The sequence below is a fragment of the Bidens hawaiensis genome, unplaced genomic scaffold, assembly GCF_021521415.1.
Source record: "Bidens hawaiensis isolate Kalapana, Puna unplaced genomic scaffold, B.hawaiensis_p1.1 tig00046429_1, whole genome shotgun sequence".
Taxonomy (NCBI): domain Eukaryota; kingdom Viridiplantae; phylum Streptophyta; class Magnoliopsida; order Asterales; family Asteraceae; genus Bidens; species Bidens hawaiensis.
The window spans coordinates 1-21,994 of NW_027505985.1; the positions used below are offsets into that span (position 1 = coordinate 1).

At 33.6% G+C, this 21,994-nt stretch overlaps 1 protein-coding gene and 1 pseudogene across 1 annotated transcript; one reads left to right on the forward strand and one right to left on the reverse strand.

The window, feature by feature from the left end:
* Nucleotides 1–11,623: 11,623 nt before the first annotated feature.
* Nucleotides 11,624–19,590, forward strand: LOC143616267 (uncharacterized). Its single transcript, XM_077089144.1, has 15 exons — nucleotides 11,624–11,763; nucleotides 13,808–14,339; nucleotides 14,409–14,649; nucleotides 14,785–15,071; nucleotides 15,399–15,533; nucleotides 15,749–16,426; nucleotides 16,697–16,791; nucleotides 16,903–16,953; nucleotides 17,043–17,131; nucleotides 17,295–17,768; nucleotides 17,923–17,997; nucleotides 18,176–18,246; nucleotides 18,352–18,409; nucleotides 18,529–18,745; nucleotides 18,824–19,590. Exons 2-15 carry the CDS (start codon nucleotides 13,930–13,932, stop codon nucleotides 19,378–19,380), a joined length of 3,438 nt encoding a protein of 1,145 aa, XP_076945259.1. The 5' UTR covers nucleotides 11,624–11,763; nucleotides 13,808–13,929; the 3' UTR covers nucleotides 19,381–19,590.
* Nucleotides 19,591–19,614: 24 nt separating this feature from the next.
* On the reverse strand, nucleotides 19,615–21,329 carry LOC143616269 (monolignol oxidoreductase AtBBE-like 15 pseudogene; annotated as a pseudogene).
* Nucleotides 21,330–21,994: the final 665 nt, after the last annotated feature.

Genomic DNA, 21,994 nt, shown 5'->3' on the forward strand with positions numbered 1-21,994 from the left:
GCAAAAGCAGATCTCAAAAGATAATGTCAGTCACTTTTTCTGCCAACCAATGGGGTTGGTGCGCATGCTGCGCCGAAAGTAACTTTTCAGACATAAAGCAGATTAGGTCAACAGCACAAAAGATAAGACAACACAAAAGCAAACGGCTAGATTAAACAGAAGAAAACTCAAAGGGTTTAGCGCGAGAAAGCTCGAGCGCGAAGGCAGACACAGAAGGTCAAGAGAGCGCGAGCGCGAAGGCAGACAGAACCAACCTTAACGCGTCGCGGAAAGAACTACATTTCTAAGCGCGCCGCGGGAAGAATCACATTTCTTAGCGCGCCGCGGGAGGAACTAAAATTCCTAGCGCGCCGCGGGAAGAACTATAATTCTTCGCGCGCTGCGAGAAGAACTACAATCCTTAGCTCGTCGCGGGAAGAACTACCGTTCTTAGCGCGCTGCGAGAAGAATTACAATTCTTAGCGCGCTGCGAGAAGAGTTCGTCTCGCGTATCGCTGAAACAGGTGGTCTTCACGCAGGATTCCTTGTAAGGGGTCTGGCGCGTGGAGCTGCGCAGACAACCTTAGGCGGGAAGGAACAAAGGACAAGCAAAGAGTTAGAAGAAAAAGAGGGAAACAAGGCGTAAGGGCGGGACGGCGACAAGAGGGAAAAGAAGGCGGAAAGAGAGGAGAGGGACGGGACGGCGGAAAGAAAGAGAGAGAAAGAGGCGGGAAGGAAAATATATTATTATTATTAAAAATAAAGTATAAGTATAAATAAATAAATATTAAATCATAAAAGAAAGAGATCGGGTCAGAGAAACGGGTACCTGGGTCGGGTCGGATCGGGGCAGATGTCACAAATATTTATTATCTTGATTGTTTGTTAACTATTGCTTCACATGGATCTTGTTTTCTATTGATTGTGTTCTTTAGATATTAGGGTTCATGTTTTATCATTACTTGGTGTTTTGATTTTTATGGTTGAATAGGCCTATTAGATCATAGAAGCTTGTTGATAGTTGGTTAGGGTTTTAAATGTTCTGCTAAATTCTAATAGTTGTAAGGTGAGGAGTTGCTCATGTGTCTTGGTCAATTGCATGCTAGGATAGATAGTGACAATATTCTTGCTTATTGTGTTGATCCATGTTCATGATGTCATGTTAGTTTATCAAGTTATCTATGGTTTAGTGTTTCGTAAGATTGCTTGCTTTAGATACTATTAATTAACCCTACTTGATGACTTTGCGGAAATCAATAATACTGATTGCTTAATAATCTAATATTTATTCTTTGGGATTTCGTTTGATTCGGTCAATGGTCCTTAGGGTTTATTAGATGAATATGTTTAGAAATCAGTTTCCATAATCATGTTATTTGTCCATTGCTTGATGATTGTTGATGCATGGGATTCTTCCCTAGGTAGATTCCTTCTCTATTTGGTTCCGATCTTGTGTTTGGTTACTTGTTTCTCGTTTACTTGCTTATTTGTTTTCTTAGTTTAATATTAGTTTTAAAATCCCCCTTAAAACATTAATAATAAATAGTCGTGTCGTAAGTCGAGTCTAATTAGTTAATTAACGTAATTAATAGAGTCCTGTGGGTTCGATATTCCGGACTTACTTAGCTTAGTACAATTGACCGGTTCACTTGCCGGTGTTTTGTTTAGTTGAGTCTTAGGTCTAGTTTTTATTACTTGTTTAATTTAGTTAATATTTAATTGACTGTTTTTAGTACATCATGTATTACACGGGTAATTGTTAAAAGCTTTATACTTTAACCATTAAGTGAAATATAGTTAACAAAATGATCATATATTTTATACAGTTACAATTTACATTAAAACTACAAGAATTACATAACTAAGATTACATAAATATGTTACAAATAAGTAAAACCTCCATTGTACACTACATTTGTGATTGTATTGGTTGGTATACATTGTTTTTCGCATATCAAAATCTTTAGTCTATGCCTACTTGTAACTCCTGATAAGGTAACATATATGTATGCTTATAACTCTTGATATAGCCACGTATAGTTGTGACTTGTAAGTGTGACAAATAAGATTCTTCAAGTGCATAACAACCCAAGATAAATGATAAAATATCCATGAAACTACAAAAAAAATATTCATACATATAAAATATCATACATTTTAATCAATTAATATAATGTCATTTGAGATCATCTACTCATGTTTATTCCAAAAACATAATTATCCAAAAAAACCAGATTACTTGAACTTTGATGATATAGTCATCCGTATAAACTTTATAATTTGAAACTGATTGATCATGATAAATTTAGTGTCATTAATATTCAGTGTATGACAAATTTTTACTTGATTTATATTTTACAATTAACAATCATATAATCAAGCAACATACAAAATCGGAAATTAAAATATAACAAAATGATATTTTTTTTATCATTTCATGTTAATGGAAAATGACAAAGAAATACTAACCTTAAAGCCATGTTCAAATAAAAGTGATTATTTTGAGTTAGCATGATATTAGAAAATTTAAAGTTGCATAAAGTGAATATAGTAATTCTTATCTATATTATATAATAAATACAAGTTTTCTCATGACACGTGTCATTCTTTTATGCATTATTATTTATTTTTCTCGCATCTCTCTCCTATTAATTATACATACTTTTTAAAGTTCTTTTTATATATTTGTTGTTTAATGATTTCTCTAATTGCTTTTACAAAACGTATTTTATGTTTAAAAAAACGTTAGGTTTATTTATAAAACATTTTTATAAACTAAACATTTTCATTATTCAACGGGTTCATTGTTAGAAACACGTGGTTTTTTTAATTAAACCCGACCCGCCTTCTTTTCACATTTAACCGTAATATCTTTCTTTTTATCCGTATTTTGTCCTATCCATATTTTGTCGATCAAAACCTTATTGATTCTCCTTTACTGTACATTCTTCAACTAATCGAACGTTCTCTTCTATTGATGGTTGGTTCGTATTGTTTTGAATGTACCGTTTATGTTCTCATAATAATATTTTACTTTAGTTGCTACCATATTTTTTGTATATTATCTAATGTTGTATCGGAAGAAGTATTCGGAGATTTATGATATATTTTTAAGTTTGTGAATAGTAGTTATAATATAACTTCATACTTAATGTATTACTCAACTTTATTTATAAAAAATTATCACTTAAAAAATTTAAGTTGTCCAACCCATGTAACACACGGGTACATATTTTTAAGTTTGTGAATAGTAGTTGTAATTTAACTTCGTACTTACTTAATGTATTACCCAACTTTATTTATCAAAAGTTATCACTTACAAAATTTAAGTTTTTCAACCCGTGTAAGACACGGGTACATAACTTAGTTTATAATAGTTGAAAGTATTGGATAAGAAATGTTTAAATTTTAAATATTAATCCCGTGTTATTAGTTAACATTATAGGAGTTATTGGAATTTTTAATTATCACAACTTATAGAAAAAAAAACAAAGATTTCGGATTTGTTGGAAGCATGGTAAATGACTTTTGACCGGATCAACTATTTTTTTATATTAATGTGAAAATATATGGTTCTTAAGCATTTTGGTCTGAGTTATAGAATAAAATATTGAAAGCTAAATATTGATTTTCTTATTGATAAAACCCTTTATACTAAGCAAAAAAAATCATATAAATAAATGACATACCATATAGTAAATCGGTATACATATAAATTATAATCAACTTCAATAATTTAATGCTAAACATCAAGATATATGTATAATAGATATTCTCCATGTTTGTAATATTTATACAAACGTTTGAAGAAAATTAAGAAAATACACATTTTCCTGAGTTCAAATTACGCATTGTTGCTTGAATCGCAGTTTAAAAAACAATTTCTAGTTTACCATACAAATCCAAATTATTCGATAATGATGCACCTTTTGTTTGCTTTAACTTGCAATTACTTGTGACTTTAAAATTTTATTCTAACAAACCTGCAAAATCAATTTTAATATTTCTAAATTTTCTTATTTCACCACTAATGTTAATGAATGAATCGATTAAGATTTACATATAATAAAAACAAATTTGAATGTCATATATTGAAATGAGTTAAAAGATAAGGGACATATATTGAAATAAGTGAAAAAAAAGGTAAGGAAAGCTATGAGATTGACAAGTGACAAAAGTATATAGTCTTTTATCAGAATAGATAGACTAGAATTAACATAGCCAGAATAGTTAAAATTATCTTAGTTTCAACATGTTTGATCACAATTTCAATTATACTTTATTGGTATAACAAAATTGGTCTACTTAATAATTGAATCAAAATTATTGGAACAAATGACCTTTACTCTCATCCATCTTCACGTGTCACATTTTTTTTTCTCCAAAATAGTAACCATGTTTCTATCCTAAATTTTATACCTTGCTGTTAAGTTTGAAAAGATGTTATAAACTAATTTAATGTGATTATACTTCATGGCACATGTAAATCTAGTTGTCAAATGCAGTAGATGTAAGCGTGGTTGTTTAATATTCTTATTTTGATCTTGCAAACATATAATTTTATGCTATTTGTTGACACATACATAGTGATTAACTTTATTTTAGTAGTGCACAGTAATTCAACGACGCTGAAGAACGATAACTTTATTTTTTAATAGGATCGGTTTTGTTATTTAAAATGGTAGCGGTGTAGTTTGTTACCCGATTACATGCCTCTTTATTATAATTGAATAATTTTATTTGTTTTAATGGAGAAGATACGAAGGATTTGTTAACTTTGAAAAAAAGAAGTAAAATAACTTGAGACTATTTATTTCTTATGAGTACTTTGATAGGAGAAGTTTTATGTTTTTAAACACTTCAATTTACGGGGAAAAAAAGCAATTTCATATTTTTTTTTCTTTTAAACTTGTAAAATTACATATATATTCAAATCATGATTAAAAAAACATTGTATTTTATGCATTGAAAAGTTGTACTTTAAGAAAATGTGTTATTTTATAAATTCAAAGGATATATGTAATTCCCGCATTTTGACATGTAGATATTAAAAAAAATAAAACTCTATGAAAATAAACGATGATAGTCCAAACAAATTTATTTATTTTTGTTAGAAAAAAAGTTTCAAACACTAACTTTTATTTATTTTTTTAAATTTTAATATGATGAATTAGAAAGTTATATAAAAAAATTCCCATTAAATTCAAAACGATTTTAATAAAGTAGAAAACAAACACTAACTCAAAACTACTATCATCATTTATGGCACGCTATAATCATAATCGAATACAAGCGTTTGCATATTAGTGTAGTGTGCTTATTTTGAGGCTAAGGAGGTGTTTGGCCTAGCTTTTATTTTTTGGCTTATGCATATATTCTTACACAAATAAGCTTCTTCAAATAAACTAAAAAACTATCTTCAAACAAGCTTATTCAAATTAGCCTATAAAGTTAATAAGCTTAAGCTTAAAAAGCCAAATCAAACACCAAATTATACTTATTTTATAGAAAAAGCTAAAAAATCTATAAGCTTTGTTAAAAAGCTAGGCCAAACACCCCCTAAAAGTTCAAGCCCAGCCATAGATAGATCTAACGTATTTTACTAATTTAGCCGTTAAAAAAGAATTTGCATAAAAGACATGTTTACGGTACATACTTTTTTACTTATTAAATACATATAAGTCAAAAAGAATATGTTTTGACGTTTGTAGTTAATTATTCTATTCTATATGAAATATATATATAATATAATATAAAACCTAAAACTGAAGTTAAGGACAAAAGTATAAATAAAGCATGGATGGAAAAATGGAATAAATATTGACGAGTGACTCTTTTACTCGAGAAGAAGATTCCTTGCGACACAAGTCTCCTCTTTCTTGTGACTTTCCAAATCTTCTATTTATTTATATTTATTTATTATTAAAAAACATTAGCCTTAATTTAAACCGTTAGTTCTCTACCGCGTAAAAGCGTTATCTTTATCAAACGTACGACTACAACTTGTCACTTGCACACCCCTTGTCTATGGTGTAACTACAATAAGCCCCCCTTACTCTCTTAATATTCTTTTATTTATTTATTTATCAAATTAATATGAAAGTGTTGTGTTCAATGTTCATTACACAAATTTTCTTTAAAATAATTCGTCGAAGTGATTCGATTAAGTTATGTCTACTTTTTAGTCTCAATAATCTAATGAGCCTTCCTGATACGAGATGGCAACATTACATATTACTTTTGACGTTACAGACCTGACTCACCTGAGAACATCATCAAGGGCGAAATATACCATTATGGAAATACTCCATTGAGTCAGGTTTTGAGTTTGAGACCATAAAGATCTCAAGCCTCAATTGTCAGTGTTCCAATATTGTTGAACTAGAAAGTCAATTGCATTTACGCATGTTTGTGTTTTCCTACTCTTCTAAACACATCATCTGAATTTGAAAAAATACGGCAAGTAAGTTGATATGAACCCTTTAAGTGGGTTAGACTCCGAGAATAATCAGATTAGGCCTTAGGGAGACAAGAGTTGAGACGGTTTTCTTCATATTTTCCATGACCATAACAAAGGAAAACTAATCCATTAACGATTCAGGCGCTACATCTAATTAATAAGAAGTAACTGAAAGAAACATGCGGTATTCAAACATAGGTAGTAAACAAACAGTAAAAAACAGGGGTGATACATGTGTGGTTGAATTGCATGGTACCATGGCAATATGTTTGTTTTGTTGAAATATTGAAATAGTAAAGTAAAAAAAATACAAACTTTATGATCTTGAAAATAAAGTGATATTTCTTCTAGAGACATGTGCGGTCTAATATGGGTTTAGTGGGTTCACGAGAAGCATTGATTATCAAATTTCACATTAAAATAATATATAAAAAGTTTAAGTGAACCTATAAGATTTATAAAAGTGAACTTATAACAAAAAGTCTAAAGTGTTGTAGTAAATTCCTTTTTTTCCTAAAACTCTTTTTTGTTAATTTTTTTTCTTTTTTCAGTAAATCATCACTTTGGTATTAGTTAGGGTTTTAAATAGCTAAAAAAATTAGAACATTTTCGCTTTCGCCTGCTCCTAAACTTATCCATGCATCACGGCTCCACAAATGCTTATCATAATATTTTTTTTCCATTTTTAATAACCTTGTAATTTTTTAATGTGTTTTAAAATCTAACATATTTATTTATTATGATATCGAGTTATATAATATTCTCTTACCCGACCCAACCAACCCGAAAAATTTTAACACTTTTTATGCGAAATTTGAACATCGAATACAAATGAACCCATAGAAAAAAAAACATCATGGATCCGTCACTTACTAGAGATGTAAATTTTTATGGACAAGTGTTCTCTTTTTAATTTGGAATATATATGGGTGAATATGAAGGTCTTGACACACTTATTTATATCATTTTAGCAATACTAGCACTCTAGCAGGGTCTTTAATGTAATAATCCTATTTTACAAGAGTGAGACTGATATATAATAATATTATTAGCATGACAATGAAGAACAACACCAACCTCCGCGTTTACACGCTTCTTTACACTTCTACTTGTTGTGTATATATATACAAACAATCACACTCTTGTTTACATATTAATATTATCATCTCAAATTTTAACACCTTCACAACCAAATATGGATATGGAACTCACTTCAACTCCATTCATGAACCAAGAAGAATATTACTCTTATTTATATACTAACTTATTTCAAGATCTTGAAACCGATAGTCAAGATTCCACCAACAAGAGACAAAAGATTCAAGAATTCGACACGATTTCGAGTTTTGAAATACCCGCTTCGAGTTTTGAAAATAGAGCTTTTGAAATGAAGGATTGGGATCAAGAAAGGGTGAGAAAATCAAGAATTCCGTCTCCGGTGGATGGTTACGGCGGTGGAGTGGCGGTGGAGGAGGACGGTGGAGGACACCGGAGGCGGTTGTGGGTGAAAGAGAGGTCGAAAGGGTGGTGGGAGTATCACGATAGCGACGAGTGCTCTAGCGACGAGTTTCGAAAGGCGTTTAGGATGAGTAAATCGACGTTTAATATGATTTGTGACGAGTTGGATAAAAGCGTCACGAAAAAGGATACCATGCTTCGTATGGCGATCCCTGTTCGTCAGCGGGTCGCTGTGTGTATTTATCGTCTGGCCACATGGGACCCGCTGAGAAAGGTGTCCACTTTATTTGGGTTGGGAATATCCACGTGTCATAAGCTAGTCCTTGAAGTTTGTGCCGCGATCCAGACCGTTTTAATGCCTAAATTCCTCCAATGGCCGGATGAAGACCGGTTAAAGGAAATAAAAACCGAATTCGGGTCCATCTCGGGTATCCCGGATGTCAACGGGTCAATCTACACGACCCACGTATCGATAATCGCTCCGAAAACTAACCCGGAAGCTTACTATAACATAAGACACACTAACAGAAACAAAAAGCCGTCATACTCAACCACAATTCAGGGTCTGGTTGACCCGAGAGGCATGTTTACAGACATTTGCATTGGGTATCCAGGGTCAATGACAGACGAACAAATCCTGGAGACATCAGCATTGTCTCGAAGATCGAATATGGGTTCGTTGCGAGTTGTTGGTAACTCGGGTTACGCGCTAAAAGATTGGATGTTGGTGCCCTACACACATAAGAATCGATCATGGAGTCAACACTCATTGAACCAAAAACTTGATGAAGTACAAAAGATTAGCAAAGATGCATTCATGAGATTAAAAGGTAGATGGGGTTGTTTACAAAAGAGGATAGAGGTGAAACTACAAGAGCTGCCTATGATACTAGGAGCATGTTGTGTGTTACATAACATATGTGAGATGTATGGTGAGGAAATGGATGTGGATTTGGTGTTTGATTTGTATGATGATGACATTGAAGTGGAGACTAGGGGTATATCGGTAAATTCACTTAAAGTTAGAGATAATATTGCACATAATTTGTTGCATCATATATAGCCATGGACTCATGGCTTGAATATGTATAAAATTTTGTTGTTAATTTAAGTATATTTTATTTGATTATATTCATAATTTCATAATATTATATTAATAAATTTTAGTGTTTTAAAAGTTGAAAATATAAGATTTGGTCAACTACTGCAAATAAATAAAAATAGATTAAAAACAGCAATAATAAGCATCTTCATGGAAAATGATTGAGAATCACATGACATGAGAAGACATAGGACAAGTTGAGTTTGAAATCCTTAAAATGAGACTTTAAGGTTAATCAAAAACTTGATGTACATGCATGTATGTTATTCAATAACTCATCATTACAGAATACAATATTATTTTCAATTGTTTTCTTTAACGATTAAAGAATAAAGTCCTATCACTTAAGATAAATCTAATGGTAAAAAACAATTGGTATGCCTGTGATCACAGACAACTTTGGATAGCCCAATCCTAGCATCTCATGTTTTAGAAAAATTTGCAGCTCAAAGGCACACTTCAATAAAACCCGGTTGACATCAAATACGAACTTGAGGTCTTAAAACCTCCTTTCAAATCTTCATTTTTTCTCATGTACAAGTTAAGCTATACTGTTATAGCTCATTGCCAATATTACTTTCTATTTAGTAAGTAAATCAAGCTGCTTTTAGAAAAATACAAAAATATTTTCTTTTTAATCCTTAAATATTTCTTGAACATAAGAGATATGTAATGTTTGGGTTAATATATTCATATAATGTCATATTTGATATAATGCATATAAATAAAATAAACTGTTGTTGATTGCAAATTTTTAATTTTTCTAATACTTGATGCCTTTAGCGCAAATAAAAAATGTGTACCTACATAAATGCACATGTTTTATGCATATAGTTATCCATGTGCATTGCGTATGTAGGTGAATATTAATTTGCATAGCCTAGCATGAGCAAAAGTAACAATACATAAGATGCCAAACTCTCTGAGTATATCTTGCAACAAAAGCAATTTGAGAATTTTGATATGAAATCATAGTCTATATAAAATCTTGTATGCTAAAATTAAAACATCTTAAAAGTAAATTATACTTCATACACACCTATGAGTTTAGGCCCTAACAAAAGAATGTTGTCAATAACATCCATTGATAATCTTAACATGTGTTTTAATCCAACCCATTAATACACACCTACAACTTGCTGAGACTAATAACTCAGTTGTCAAAAAAATAAAAAAAACACGATATGAAATTCGGAAACTAGAAAAATCCCATGGATATGAACTTTGTACCTTTTTTTCTATAACTTGGGTTCATTATTGAATATTGAACACCTAATTACGAAAAATGCATTCTTTTAAACAATCAGCGTAAAAATATGGATATCTAATTATCTACAAAAGTTTTTTTTTTTATAAAAAGAAGAAAAAATAGAAATAGTAAGAGTGGTCGGGCTTTACTTGTCGAGCCGGCTTCAACCTAGACATTCCAGTAACACCTTTCCAATTAGAGCCACAATTCATCTCATCAGTATTGTAAATGAGCAGAGCCGCTCGCAAGTTATTTGAGCTCTGATTGTTAGAAAAACCTAAAAGCAATATGAGTCTTTTCGCTTGAGCCTAAAATAAAGTCTGTTTAGTCATTGGACCTGAGCTCGGGTTTTATATGAGAAAGTTGTATGGGCTTATCTAGGCTTGTGTATATTTAAATTTTACATATTATGGATATCCATGTGAGCTCGAGCCTTATATGAAAAGCTCGTCTAGGTTTGTCGAGCCTTGTGAATTTTTAAATTTACATCTTTTAGACTTCCATGCGATCTCGAGCCTTATATAAAAAGCTCCCTTAGGCTCGTCGAGCCTTGTATGTTTTTAAGCTTTACATTTTTTAAACTTCTATGTATTGATTAATTTCACACTGCATAACCGAGTTCGAGCCAAGATTTAGCTCGTTTAAGGTATTACATGAGCTTGAGCCGAGTTTAGGCTCGTTTAAGGTTTTTCTCAAAATAATAAACGAGTCAAGTCCAAGCTTGAAAACACAACTACACGAACCGAACACTAGCTTTAAAAAAGAAGCATGAGCTCTCGTAACTTAAAACGAGCTGAGCACGGGCAAAACTCGACTCGTTTACACAACACATGGGCAAAAATAGTAAATTCAATGCATCTCTGACCATAACACTGTTATTATGGCTTCCAAAGGATCTTTTCATTCTTTTTTTTCCAAGCTTTAAGCTCTTGTTACAAAAACTATAAAGTATTATTAAAAATAATAAAATCATGATCTTTTTTAAACAACCAACAAACAAAGAAATATCTAGACACTCCGTACGAAGTGACCCAGTGATAAGAAGTCACTGTCATCTGCCACATGACCCATCCTAACCGTACGGAGCCTTTAACCCGCCTCCAAAGTATCTCTCCAGCTCCAGAGAAAACCCAAGTAAAACATAGACGCTTTAAAGATCAAACCTGAGATCACAAAAATCACATTCTTTCTTCATTAATCATCACGCCATTCATGTCCTCCAAAAATATTATTACAAGTGAGCATCGAACCCGAGTCTACATTAAAAAACCCAAATTTCTTACCGCTACACGAACCAAATTAGAAATTACTGTATAGTATAAATATAAATAATAATTTATAATATAAATATAAATTAGAAATTATTATTATTATTATTAGAATCCTTCGTCGTCCCCAAATTGTAAGAAGAAGAAGAAAAGAAAAGAAAACCTAATAATAATATTATTAAAAAAACCATTCATTCGATCAATCAATCAATCAATCGAACAAATTAGTTTCTTCAACTATATAAAGGTAAATCAATCAATCTCATGGATCAATTCGCTTCATAATTCTCTTTAATTTAGCTTTAATTCTTCAATTTCAATTTCTAGGGTTTCAACTAGCACATGAATTAGGATTCAATTACTACTGGTTATGTTTGTATGTATTAATAGATTTATGGATCATATGCTAGAGGATTGATTTAGTTAACATTAGCTGTGATTTTAATTAGATTATTATTATTATTAAGATAATTCAGTGGTTAGGTTTAGTAGTTTTATGATCTGTATATGTGCTTATTAAGTTTGTGAATATGTTAGGTGTGTGTGATACGGAAACATTTATGTTAACGGAACTCGACCTATTTTTTTCTTTAGGTGTAATAAGCACATAAATGTTAACGGAAACATTTATGTGCTTATTATGTGGTTTTTATTTTTTGGAAATTTTTAAGTGGAAAGTAATCGATGATGAATTCGCTTCATAATTCTCATTCGATTTCAATTTCTAGAGTTAGGCTGCTTGATCATTTCGATATGTTTAATTTATACTACTGAATGTTTGTATTAATGGATCATAGATTTATGGATTGTTATTATCTGTTTTATTGAGATCATATGCTAGAGGGTTGGTTTAGTTAAGATTCAGTGATTAGGTTTTGTAGTTTTATGAAAGTGAAATGCTAGAAGATGTGATAAGGAAACAGTTATAGTAACGTAAGTCGACTTTGTTTCTGATTTCAAAGTGTTTTAGTTTCGATACGATGCACGGTGATAGATTATGTGTTTTTTTTTTGTTTGGAAATTTTTAAGTGGGTAGTAGATAGGGTGAAGTTGGTGTACTAGATATGGTAACTTGTTACTTTTTCGTTCTGTTTCTCCTTTTAGTGATCCTCTGGTTAAGATTATACCAAGTTTGTGTGCCTATAAGTTTGTGAAATGTTAGATGTGATATGGAAACAGTTATATGTTAATGGAAGATTTTGAGGATATTATAGAGCCTGTTGTCGACTTTGTTTCTGTTTTGGAAGCGGTTTAGTTTTGATATGATGCGCTGTGACAGTGGCAGATGTAGCATACAAGCAGGGGTATCCCGGGATACCCTTCAACTTTCTTGACGAAGTGAAAGTTTGTTATTATTATTATTCTTTTGTTAAATTAGTTTATGTATTTGGATACCCCTGACTCCCTGAGAAAATATTAGGATACCTCTAGGTCCAAAGTGGGAAGTAGATTGGGTAAAGTTGGTGTACTAGTCCTAGGTATGGTAATTTGTTACTTTTCGTTCTGTTTCTCCGTTTAGTGATCCTCTGGTTAAGATTTTACGAAGTTTGTGTGCCTATAAGTTTGTTCAATATTAGATGTGATATGGAAACATTAATATTAACTATGCTATTGGCTCTGTTCTGGAAGTGTTTTAGTTTCATTATGATGTGCGGTGATATATTATGTGTTTTTATGTTTTTTTGGAAATTTGTAAGTGGGAAGTAGATAGGGTGGTAGTTGGTGTCCTAGATATGGTAATTTGTTACTTTTCGTTCTGTCTCTTCTTTTAGTTATCCTCTGGCTAAAAATTCTCTCATGTTCCCTTCAGACTCAACATAACATATTAGAGGATTGATTTAGTTAACATTAGCTGTGCTTTTGATCAGGATCTAGTGACAGATTGTATATTTAATGCTTAGGTTTTATACTTTAATAACTGTTTTGTGTGTCTATAAGTTCGTTCAATGTTATATGTGATATGGAAACATTTAACGAGGATTATTATAGAACCTGCCGTTGACATTATTTCTATTTTGGAAGTGTTTTAGTTTCAGTATGATGTGTGGTGATATATTGCGTGTATTTTTTTTAATGGAAATCTGTAAGTGGGAAGTAGATAGTGCAAAGTTGGTGTACTAGATATGGTAATTTGTTACTTTTCGTTCTATTTCTCCTTTTACTCATGTTCCCTACAGACTCAACAAAGAATCTTTTAAATCGACAATGATTGCCTTCTATATGTATACCTATTAATAATGTGTTTAAACCTATGCTATTGATCTGACGCATATGCCTTTTCTTTTCTTTAGGTTTGTATTTTGGCTGTCACAAAATTTAAGCTTTGGTTTCATGTGCTTTGGCACTTCAGTACTGTCATGCACAACTGTGTTAACAAGGTTTGTTGCAGAGATAAAGAATATAAATTGGTGCAATGGCATCGTCTGGTAAATTTGATCTGTCATCTAGTAGCCCAGGCAGGCCACTGTATAATACTGGGAAACGCGGGTCCCATACAGTCGCTGCAATGGACAGATCAGCAAGTTTTCGGGACAACATGGAAAATCCAATTTTATCTTCCCTTCCAAGTATGTCAAGAAGTAGTGTAAATGTAAGTCAAGGGGAAGTGACTAATTTTTTTCAGTGCTTGCGGTTTGACTTAAAGTCTATGGCTGCTGAATATAAGTGTAATAGACATGGAGATTTTAAAAGACTTGCAAGTGCTGCCCTTTGTACACCAGATGATTCTCCATCTGCTTTGTTTAAAGGCAAGCAACCCTTTTCTTCTCCTGAAAACCTAAAACGACTAAAGGTTGGTTTGCGAGAATCAACAATCAAAGCCAGGTAGCTTTTTATTTTTAAATTTTCTTTCTTTTCCGCCGTAAAATATCCTAACAGTCTCTCACTTATCAGGGAGAGAGTGAAGATTTTTAGTGATGTTTTATCGGTGATCAACAAATGTTTTCCATGTATACCCTCAAGAAAAAGATCTCGACCTGATGCCTTTTCTCCTAGTGTCACTGTTGGCAAGATGGGTAGTGCTCAAAACAATGCTCTTACTAGTGCCTTTGACTTTGAGCAGCAAAAAATTGAAGAGAGGGGTAAAAATGCCATTCCCAACAAACGAACCAGAACTTCTATGGTGGATCAAAGGGTGCGTATCTCTCGAGTTCTGTTAGAAATAGCAATTACAAAAATCGTGTTTTTTTCTTCAATGATTGTTAGTTTCTCATTTCTGGGTCTTCTAGTTTTTATATACAAGCCTGATTTGTGTGTTTGGAATTTGTAGGCAGATGTGCGACCAAACACTCCTGCAAGATCATCCGGATCTGTAGATAGGGTTAGAGAAGTATTAAGACTCCCAAATAGTAATACTCTTCAGGGTGTGGATAGAGCATTGCCAATTGTAGCTGATGGCTGGGAAAAAGCTAAAATGAAGAAAAAACGCACTGGAATTAAGGCTGATGTGGCACCAAGTACAAGCTCAATGTTGGCAAAACCTATTGATAGTAGCAGGATGAATCCAAGGAATCTTGCTGATGCAAGGTCAAGGTCAAATGATCCACACGAGTTCAGGTAATTTTACGATTGCTGATTTTGATTATATGTCAACTAGCTGGCTAGCTATGTTTATGCATTGCTCTACTGGAGTTCAGGTTAGCTGTTGTAAGGTAATTGGTTAAAGATTTTGAAATTAGTCGAAACTTTGTCTCATATGCCATTTCATCTGTATAAGTGAAATTGTTAAATTGATGAATATGATTGAGTGAAATTTCAAATTCAAATGACTGGAGACAATGTGGCAGCAAATTAGGAGCTTTACTGATTTCAGCAACCAATTTACGTTGCTATTTTTCTGCTGATTTTCAAAAAAATGCTGAGGTGGCATCTTATTTGCTGTAGGCTAGGAGCTGCTAATGGAGGTATGCGTTCTTCCATCCCAAGGCCTGAGCAGGACAACACATCCCTGCTGCATGATAAAAGAGATCATACTACTAACTTGGAGCATGAAAGGACAATTGTGAAAGGTTTTAACAAGTATGAGATTCATTCCTACCATCATTTTGACGAACCTGGTTTCATTTCATTTATACCAATTCTGAAAACAAAAATTTGTTAAATGACAAAAGCGCTCTAACAAATTGATAAAAAGACAAAAGATGCTCATAACAGAAATGTTAAAATTAAGCATTTTATTAAAAAGTGTATCGTCTCTTCAGTTTCATATTATCTTATATAATTATAACCACCAGGGCCAGTGTCCAAGAAGACTTCATTTCTGTTACACCCTCATCTACCAGTAAACTGCATGCAGCTGCTCGGGGTCCAAGATCAGGGTCAGGTGTGATCCCTAAATTGACCCATGGCCAACGCCCAACTGTTTCCAACGGTTCGAACCCTGGTCCTATTAGCTCGACCAACCGTAAACGTGGTCTATCAACACGGTCTTCATCTCCACCTGTAGCCCAGTGGGCTGACCGCAGGCCCCAAAAAATTTCACGTACAGCAAGACGAACCAACCTCATCCCTGTGTTATCCACCAATGATGAAATTCTACCTCCGGGTAACAGTGACATAAGTGAAAAAGGGCGTGGATATGTAAAAAGATTTCCCGTCAATTCTCCTAAACAATTTAAACCAAAAGGTGATTGTAGTATTCGGTCATCTACACCGTCAGAAAGTGAGGTATCAGGGGCTGCTGAAATCAGATCTAGGGATAGTTTTAAGTCTGCAGAAACTGAAGTTGAAGATAAAGATGGCCCAAATGTGCAAAAGATGTCAACTTTAGTCCTCCCCACAAGAAAAAATAAGCTTCTGAACGAGAAGCAACATAAAAAAGGAAGGGGTTTTGCTTCTGCACGATTTGTTGGCAATGCGGGGACAGAAAAACAACTTAGAACTGGCAGAGTTGGTTTCGATAAGCCTGAAAGGTTTTACATCTTCTGTGTTATTAAATAAAATTTCATATATATTCTTTTAAGTTTCATAATATCGTATTTAGCCTTTTTAAACACCATAACTGTCAAATTTCACACATTCTGATCTTATTTCATGTACTATGGGTGTGTAGATATGGTATTTATAGTGTTTTGAAATTGTATTTGATATATTAATATTTTTAATTTCTAGAAGGATACGTGTATATGGTTACTCCTTTTTAAAATGTTAACTAACGTTCATATTTTATGCAACATTCACAGTAAAATAGGCCGGCCTCCCACTAGGAAACTCTCAGGCCGCAAAGCTTATACCCGTCAAAAGCATTCTGCATTTACTGCTGCTACGGATTTTCTTGGTATAGTAAATGCTGACTATTCAATTACAAGTGTTAGATTTATAGGTTCTTTTGTTTTTTTTTCTCTAACCCTCTTTTAACGAATATTCATTCTGTTACCTAATACTTCAGATGATGGACATGAAGAGCTTTTGGCTGCTGCAAATGCTGTTATAAATCCTGGTGCTGTTCTCACTGCCTTTTCTTTTTCCTTCTAATTTTTTCGGAGTATTGTGTTATGTGATTCTAAATTATGGAGCGGTTAATTGCAGTTTATGCATTGTCAAGCCCTTTGTGGAAACAGACGGACCCACTTTTTGGTTTTGTACCTGATGCAGCTGTGACCTATTTAAAGCAAGAGGTAATGGTTCTTTTTAGGTTTGAGGTTTATAGATCTTATCTTCATTTTATACTTTAACTCAATTCAGTTGCAATTGCAGTCGAATGTGAAAATACTTATCTAATTAAAATTTTGATGTTTTTGGATGCAACTTCATATTTTCCCCCCTTTTACCTTTTTACAGAGAAGCATACGATCTACTGCTGACATCACAAGCCCAATTGATAACTGTTATACGAAAAATGGAACAGAAAGTAATAGTGAATACTCAGAGAGTTTAGCATCTTCTAAGGGAATTTCTCTCTGTCAGAGTCTTCTTGCTGCCCTTATTTCAGAAGAAGATAATGATGAATTAAACTATAATGTTAATGGATCTGCATTTGAGCCGGAAACCGACTTAATTGCTGGAAGTTTTTCAAGCAGTTACAGGATAGATTCTACGTCAAGATCATGCAATGAGGTGGCACGTAGCCAGTCAGGCAATCATATTATGTCTATGGTGGATTCAGCAATTGCTACAGGTTTTGATCATTGCTACAACGGTCTGCTTTCGGATTCAGAATTGATAACCAGTTCTCAATATCAGTATAGTAACACGTCCATTGATGAAAGACTTCTCATGGAAATTCATAGTCTTGAACTCTACCCTGCACGTGTGGTAAGTATCTCTTTCTCTGTCTCCGTGTGTGGGTGTATGTATATATGTGTGTATGTATATATATTTATGTTTATGTGTGAATTTGCACGCATGCTTCAATTTGTGCCCTAGAATTTGTTATAGTTGTTGATATGCATATATTTTCTTTGTTCAGCCGGACTTGGTACACAGTGGAGATGATGACATCATCAACGATATCAATAGGCTGGAAAAAAAGCATCATCAACAGGTATAAGTCTGTTTTAAGGATGTAAACGTTAAAGTGAAGAATATAAGGATTTTTTTATTTAAAGATATCCATTTGGCAAACAATATACTATTTGTAAAGTCAAGAGTTAAAAGTATGCTAAGTGCTATCTTTATTTAACGAGTATAGATACATGTGTCCTAATATAGTTGACTAATAGGTTTCCAGGAAGAAAAAGTTACTCGACAAGCTTTTGAAGTCAACTGAGGAAGCACGGGAGCAACAGGAGAAGTAACTGCTTTTTTTTATTATTATTATTTAAAGTTTTTGATCGATTAAATAAGTATACGTTATAATTCTTAGTTTCTTACTTGACTATTTGCTAATTGCTTGTAGGGAGTTTGAACAACTTTCTCTTGAAAATCTCACAGAAATGGCCTATCAGAAATACATGGTAATTCTGATTAAATCTATTTTTCATATACCTATGTTAAATTTAATCATAGATGCACATACAATGTTACATTTTTAATTAAATTTTTGTGTGCTAATGAATGGCTGAATGCTCTGCAGAGCTGTTGGGGTAAGAGTGCGAGTAGCAAAATGGCTAAACAAGCTGCTTTGGATTTTGTCAAGCGGACGTTAAACCGATGCCATGAATTTCAAACAACCGGCAAAAGCTGCTTTTCTGAGTCCTTGGTTAAGGATATGTTCCACTCGGGATTATCACGGACGAATCATACAGAAGTTGATGATGTCATCAACGGAGTTTTGACAGAATATTCGTCAGGTACTTTATTCAAGTGCTTGACAATTTTAATATTTTGTAACTCTGTAATTATTATATTATTATTTTTAATTAAATTAGGTACACAATTAAGCTCCATGTTGAACAACCATGACATGCATCCGTCTGAGCAAACTATCGTCAAAGATAACGTATGGTCAAGCAGGAGTAAGAAGAAAGAGTTGTACCTTGATGATGTCAATGCTGGTACGACTTGTACATCTTCGTCAGGGGTAGGAAGAGTAATTATAAATAGCGTAAAAGGAAAGAGAAGTGAACGGGAGCCCAGAAACGGAGGTCCTAAAGTCGGACGACCCGCAAAGACTAAAGCAAGACCGAAACAAAAAACAACTCAATTATCTTCGCCTGTTAATGGCAAATTTCCAGATCAACCAAGGGCAAAATCGTCTTTTGACACAAAGCCCACCATCGAAGAAAAGGACGAGTCGATGTTAACGGAAGAGGAACCACTTGATTTGTCTCACCTGCAGCTACCTGAAATGGTTGACTTTGGCGGTCAAGGGGAAGACATAGGCTCATGGTTAAACATCGAAGATGATGCTTTCACACACGATGATGATTTCATGGGACTCGAGATTCCAATGGATGATTTAACAGACTTAAATATGATGGTTTAAAATTTTGTTGTGTTGTATAGGACATGTTCAGTATACTCACTTACAAGACGGCACGCGTCATGCTCAGGTGACATTACAGTCGGTAATTAGGCTACGATTCTTTTTCCAAGAAGAAAAACGAGTGTTTTAGATTTTGTCCGCAGTTTAAGATAGCGTGTTTAGGTTGTAAAAATCGTTTTTGCTACCTAATATAGCCAGTTTGTACATGAACATTAGGTTTAAGTTTCTAATAAGATTAATTGATTCATATGAATATTGTATTTGATTTATTTTCTCATAAAGACGAAAACCGACAAGAAAACGAGCGATTAGAAGATTACAAGCCTAACGGGATGCTCTGTTCATGCCTGAAAAAGTTATCCGGATCAAACTCGGTCTTCACCTTCACCAACCTCACAAAATTATCTTTGAAATACCTTCTTCCCCACGAACACGCCTTCGCAAAACTCGTGTTATCGCCATTTTTGTCGTTCATTCCGAGATCGAGATCTCTGTAGTTCACATAAGCTTCTCTTGGATCCTTTGAAACATACTGACCCATGTACTTATAAAGCTTCCTGATCCACTTATAATGTCTTTTCATTGCTTGTTTATCATCCACAGTCCAACTGTTGACATACTGAATCTTGAAAAGAACACCATTTCTATGAGGAAATGGTGTTTCTGATTCTTGAATTCTTCCCATCATTCCTCCATATGGATTCCATATCATTAATGGGATTTCTTCTTGGAAGAATCTTTTCCAAATCCCTTTCATTCCGGATTCCGGGATTGGGGTTTTGACGAAATCCGATTTCGCTTTGAAGTAGTTCAAGAAAGCGGGTTTCCCGGTGAGGAGAAACTCGGTCGGGACGGTTTTCGGGAAACCCGCGATGTACATGATGGATTCGATCCAACTCATTTCTAAACAATCGGGTTTCCCCAAACCCAACTCGGGAAAACTTTGGTTTGTGATCTCTAAGAGGCGGTCAACTCCCCCGAGAAAGAGCGCGTTGTAAGTTGTACTTACGGTTTTTCTAGTCGTGTTTGGTAGTTTGGCGTTTTGTATAAAGACTCTCATGAAAAGATCATCGTCGATAAGTGGAGCCACGTGTTGCCACTTGTAAAGAATCTCCGTGGCACCCTGTTCCAGTGTTCTGGTAACACTGAAAACTGTGACAGTTTCACGGACAGGGACGAGTTTTAGTTTCCACGAAACTATAACTCCATAACTCCCTCCTCCACCCCCTCGGATGGCCCAGAATACATCTTCGCCCATGGATTCTCTATCCAAGATTTCTCCTTTTGCGTTGATGATTTTAGCGTCAAGCGCATTATCGACTCCTAGCCCGTATTTTCTCATCATGGAGCCGTACGCACCTCCCGTGAAATGCCCACCAACGCCTAGGCTCGTGCAAAGCCCACCCACAACCGCGTGTGTTTTGCTTTTCTCGGCAACTCTATAATAAAGTTCACCAATCGTAGCACCAGCCTCGACCCAAACGGAACTATCATCAAGATCAACGTTAATGGCACGCATCTTCGATAAGTCAATAAGAACGAACGGAGGGTCCATAGCGGACGTGTAAGATATCCCTTCATAATCATGGCCTCCACTTCTAAACCGAAGTTGAATGTTGAGGTTCTTGGCACAAATAACTGCGGTTTGAATATGATTTTCGTTCAATGGGGTGAAAATAACTTCGGGTTTGGGATTGGAAGGGGTTATGCAACGAAGATTTTCCGCGGTCGAGTTGAGAGTTAGTGTGTAGTTAAGGGTTTGAGGGGTGTAAAATGTGTTTGGTGTTTGGATGTTAGAAAGACATTGTTGAAAGGTGTATTGAATTTGGTTTGATGATGAAAATTTAGCAAGTGAAGATAGAATCAAAAGAAAAGTTGTAAGAAGAAAATAAGCCATTGTTATGGAAGGCTTTGTTTTAGTAAGTTTTTGAGAAGTTGATAGATTATATATATATCAACTTTGGTTGACCAAAACATATCTATGCACATGATGTATTGATTAGAAAATGTGATTAGTTAAAGAGTGATTAATTTAAGCAATTTATATTAGCCTTAATGGCTGTATTACAAAATAAACAATAGTTGTAACATTATGGTGTGGTGTATACATATAATAGAGTGATTTATTTATAAGTTGGGTTTATCAAACATGTCTAATGATTAAGATTGAGAAATAGTAAAACTGTAACCAATAAAGAACAAAAAGTAGTTAAAAGGGTGAAAAAGAATCACAAGTGAATGTTAAGTTCTTTTTATTCAAGTCATAATATAATTTTATATTTTATTTAACTTAAGTATAATATTGATATATTTAAAAATCAATGCTTTTAAAAGAGTTTGATATATTTAAAAATCAATGCTTTTAAAAGAATTTGATATATTGATATATTTGAAAATCAATGCTTTTAAAAGAGTTGATACATGATAAATGGTGTGTAGTGTACCACCATGATATAGTAATGTATCTATATCGATTACAACCGACTAACACTATCAGGGTATATTCAAATTGTTTACGTCTAACATATATATAAAGTTGTTTGGTCGAACACATGACGTGTGTAGATCTGTTTATAATTTAATTGACGCGATTACCCTAATTATAGGTAAGATG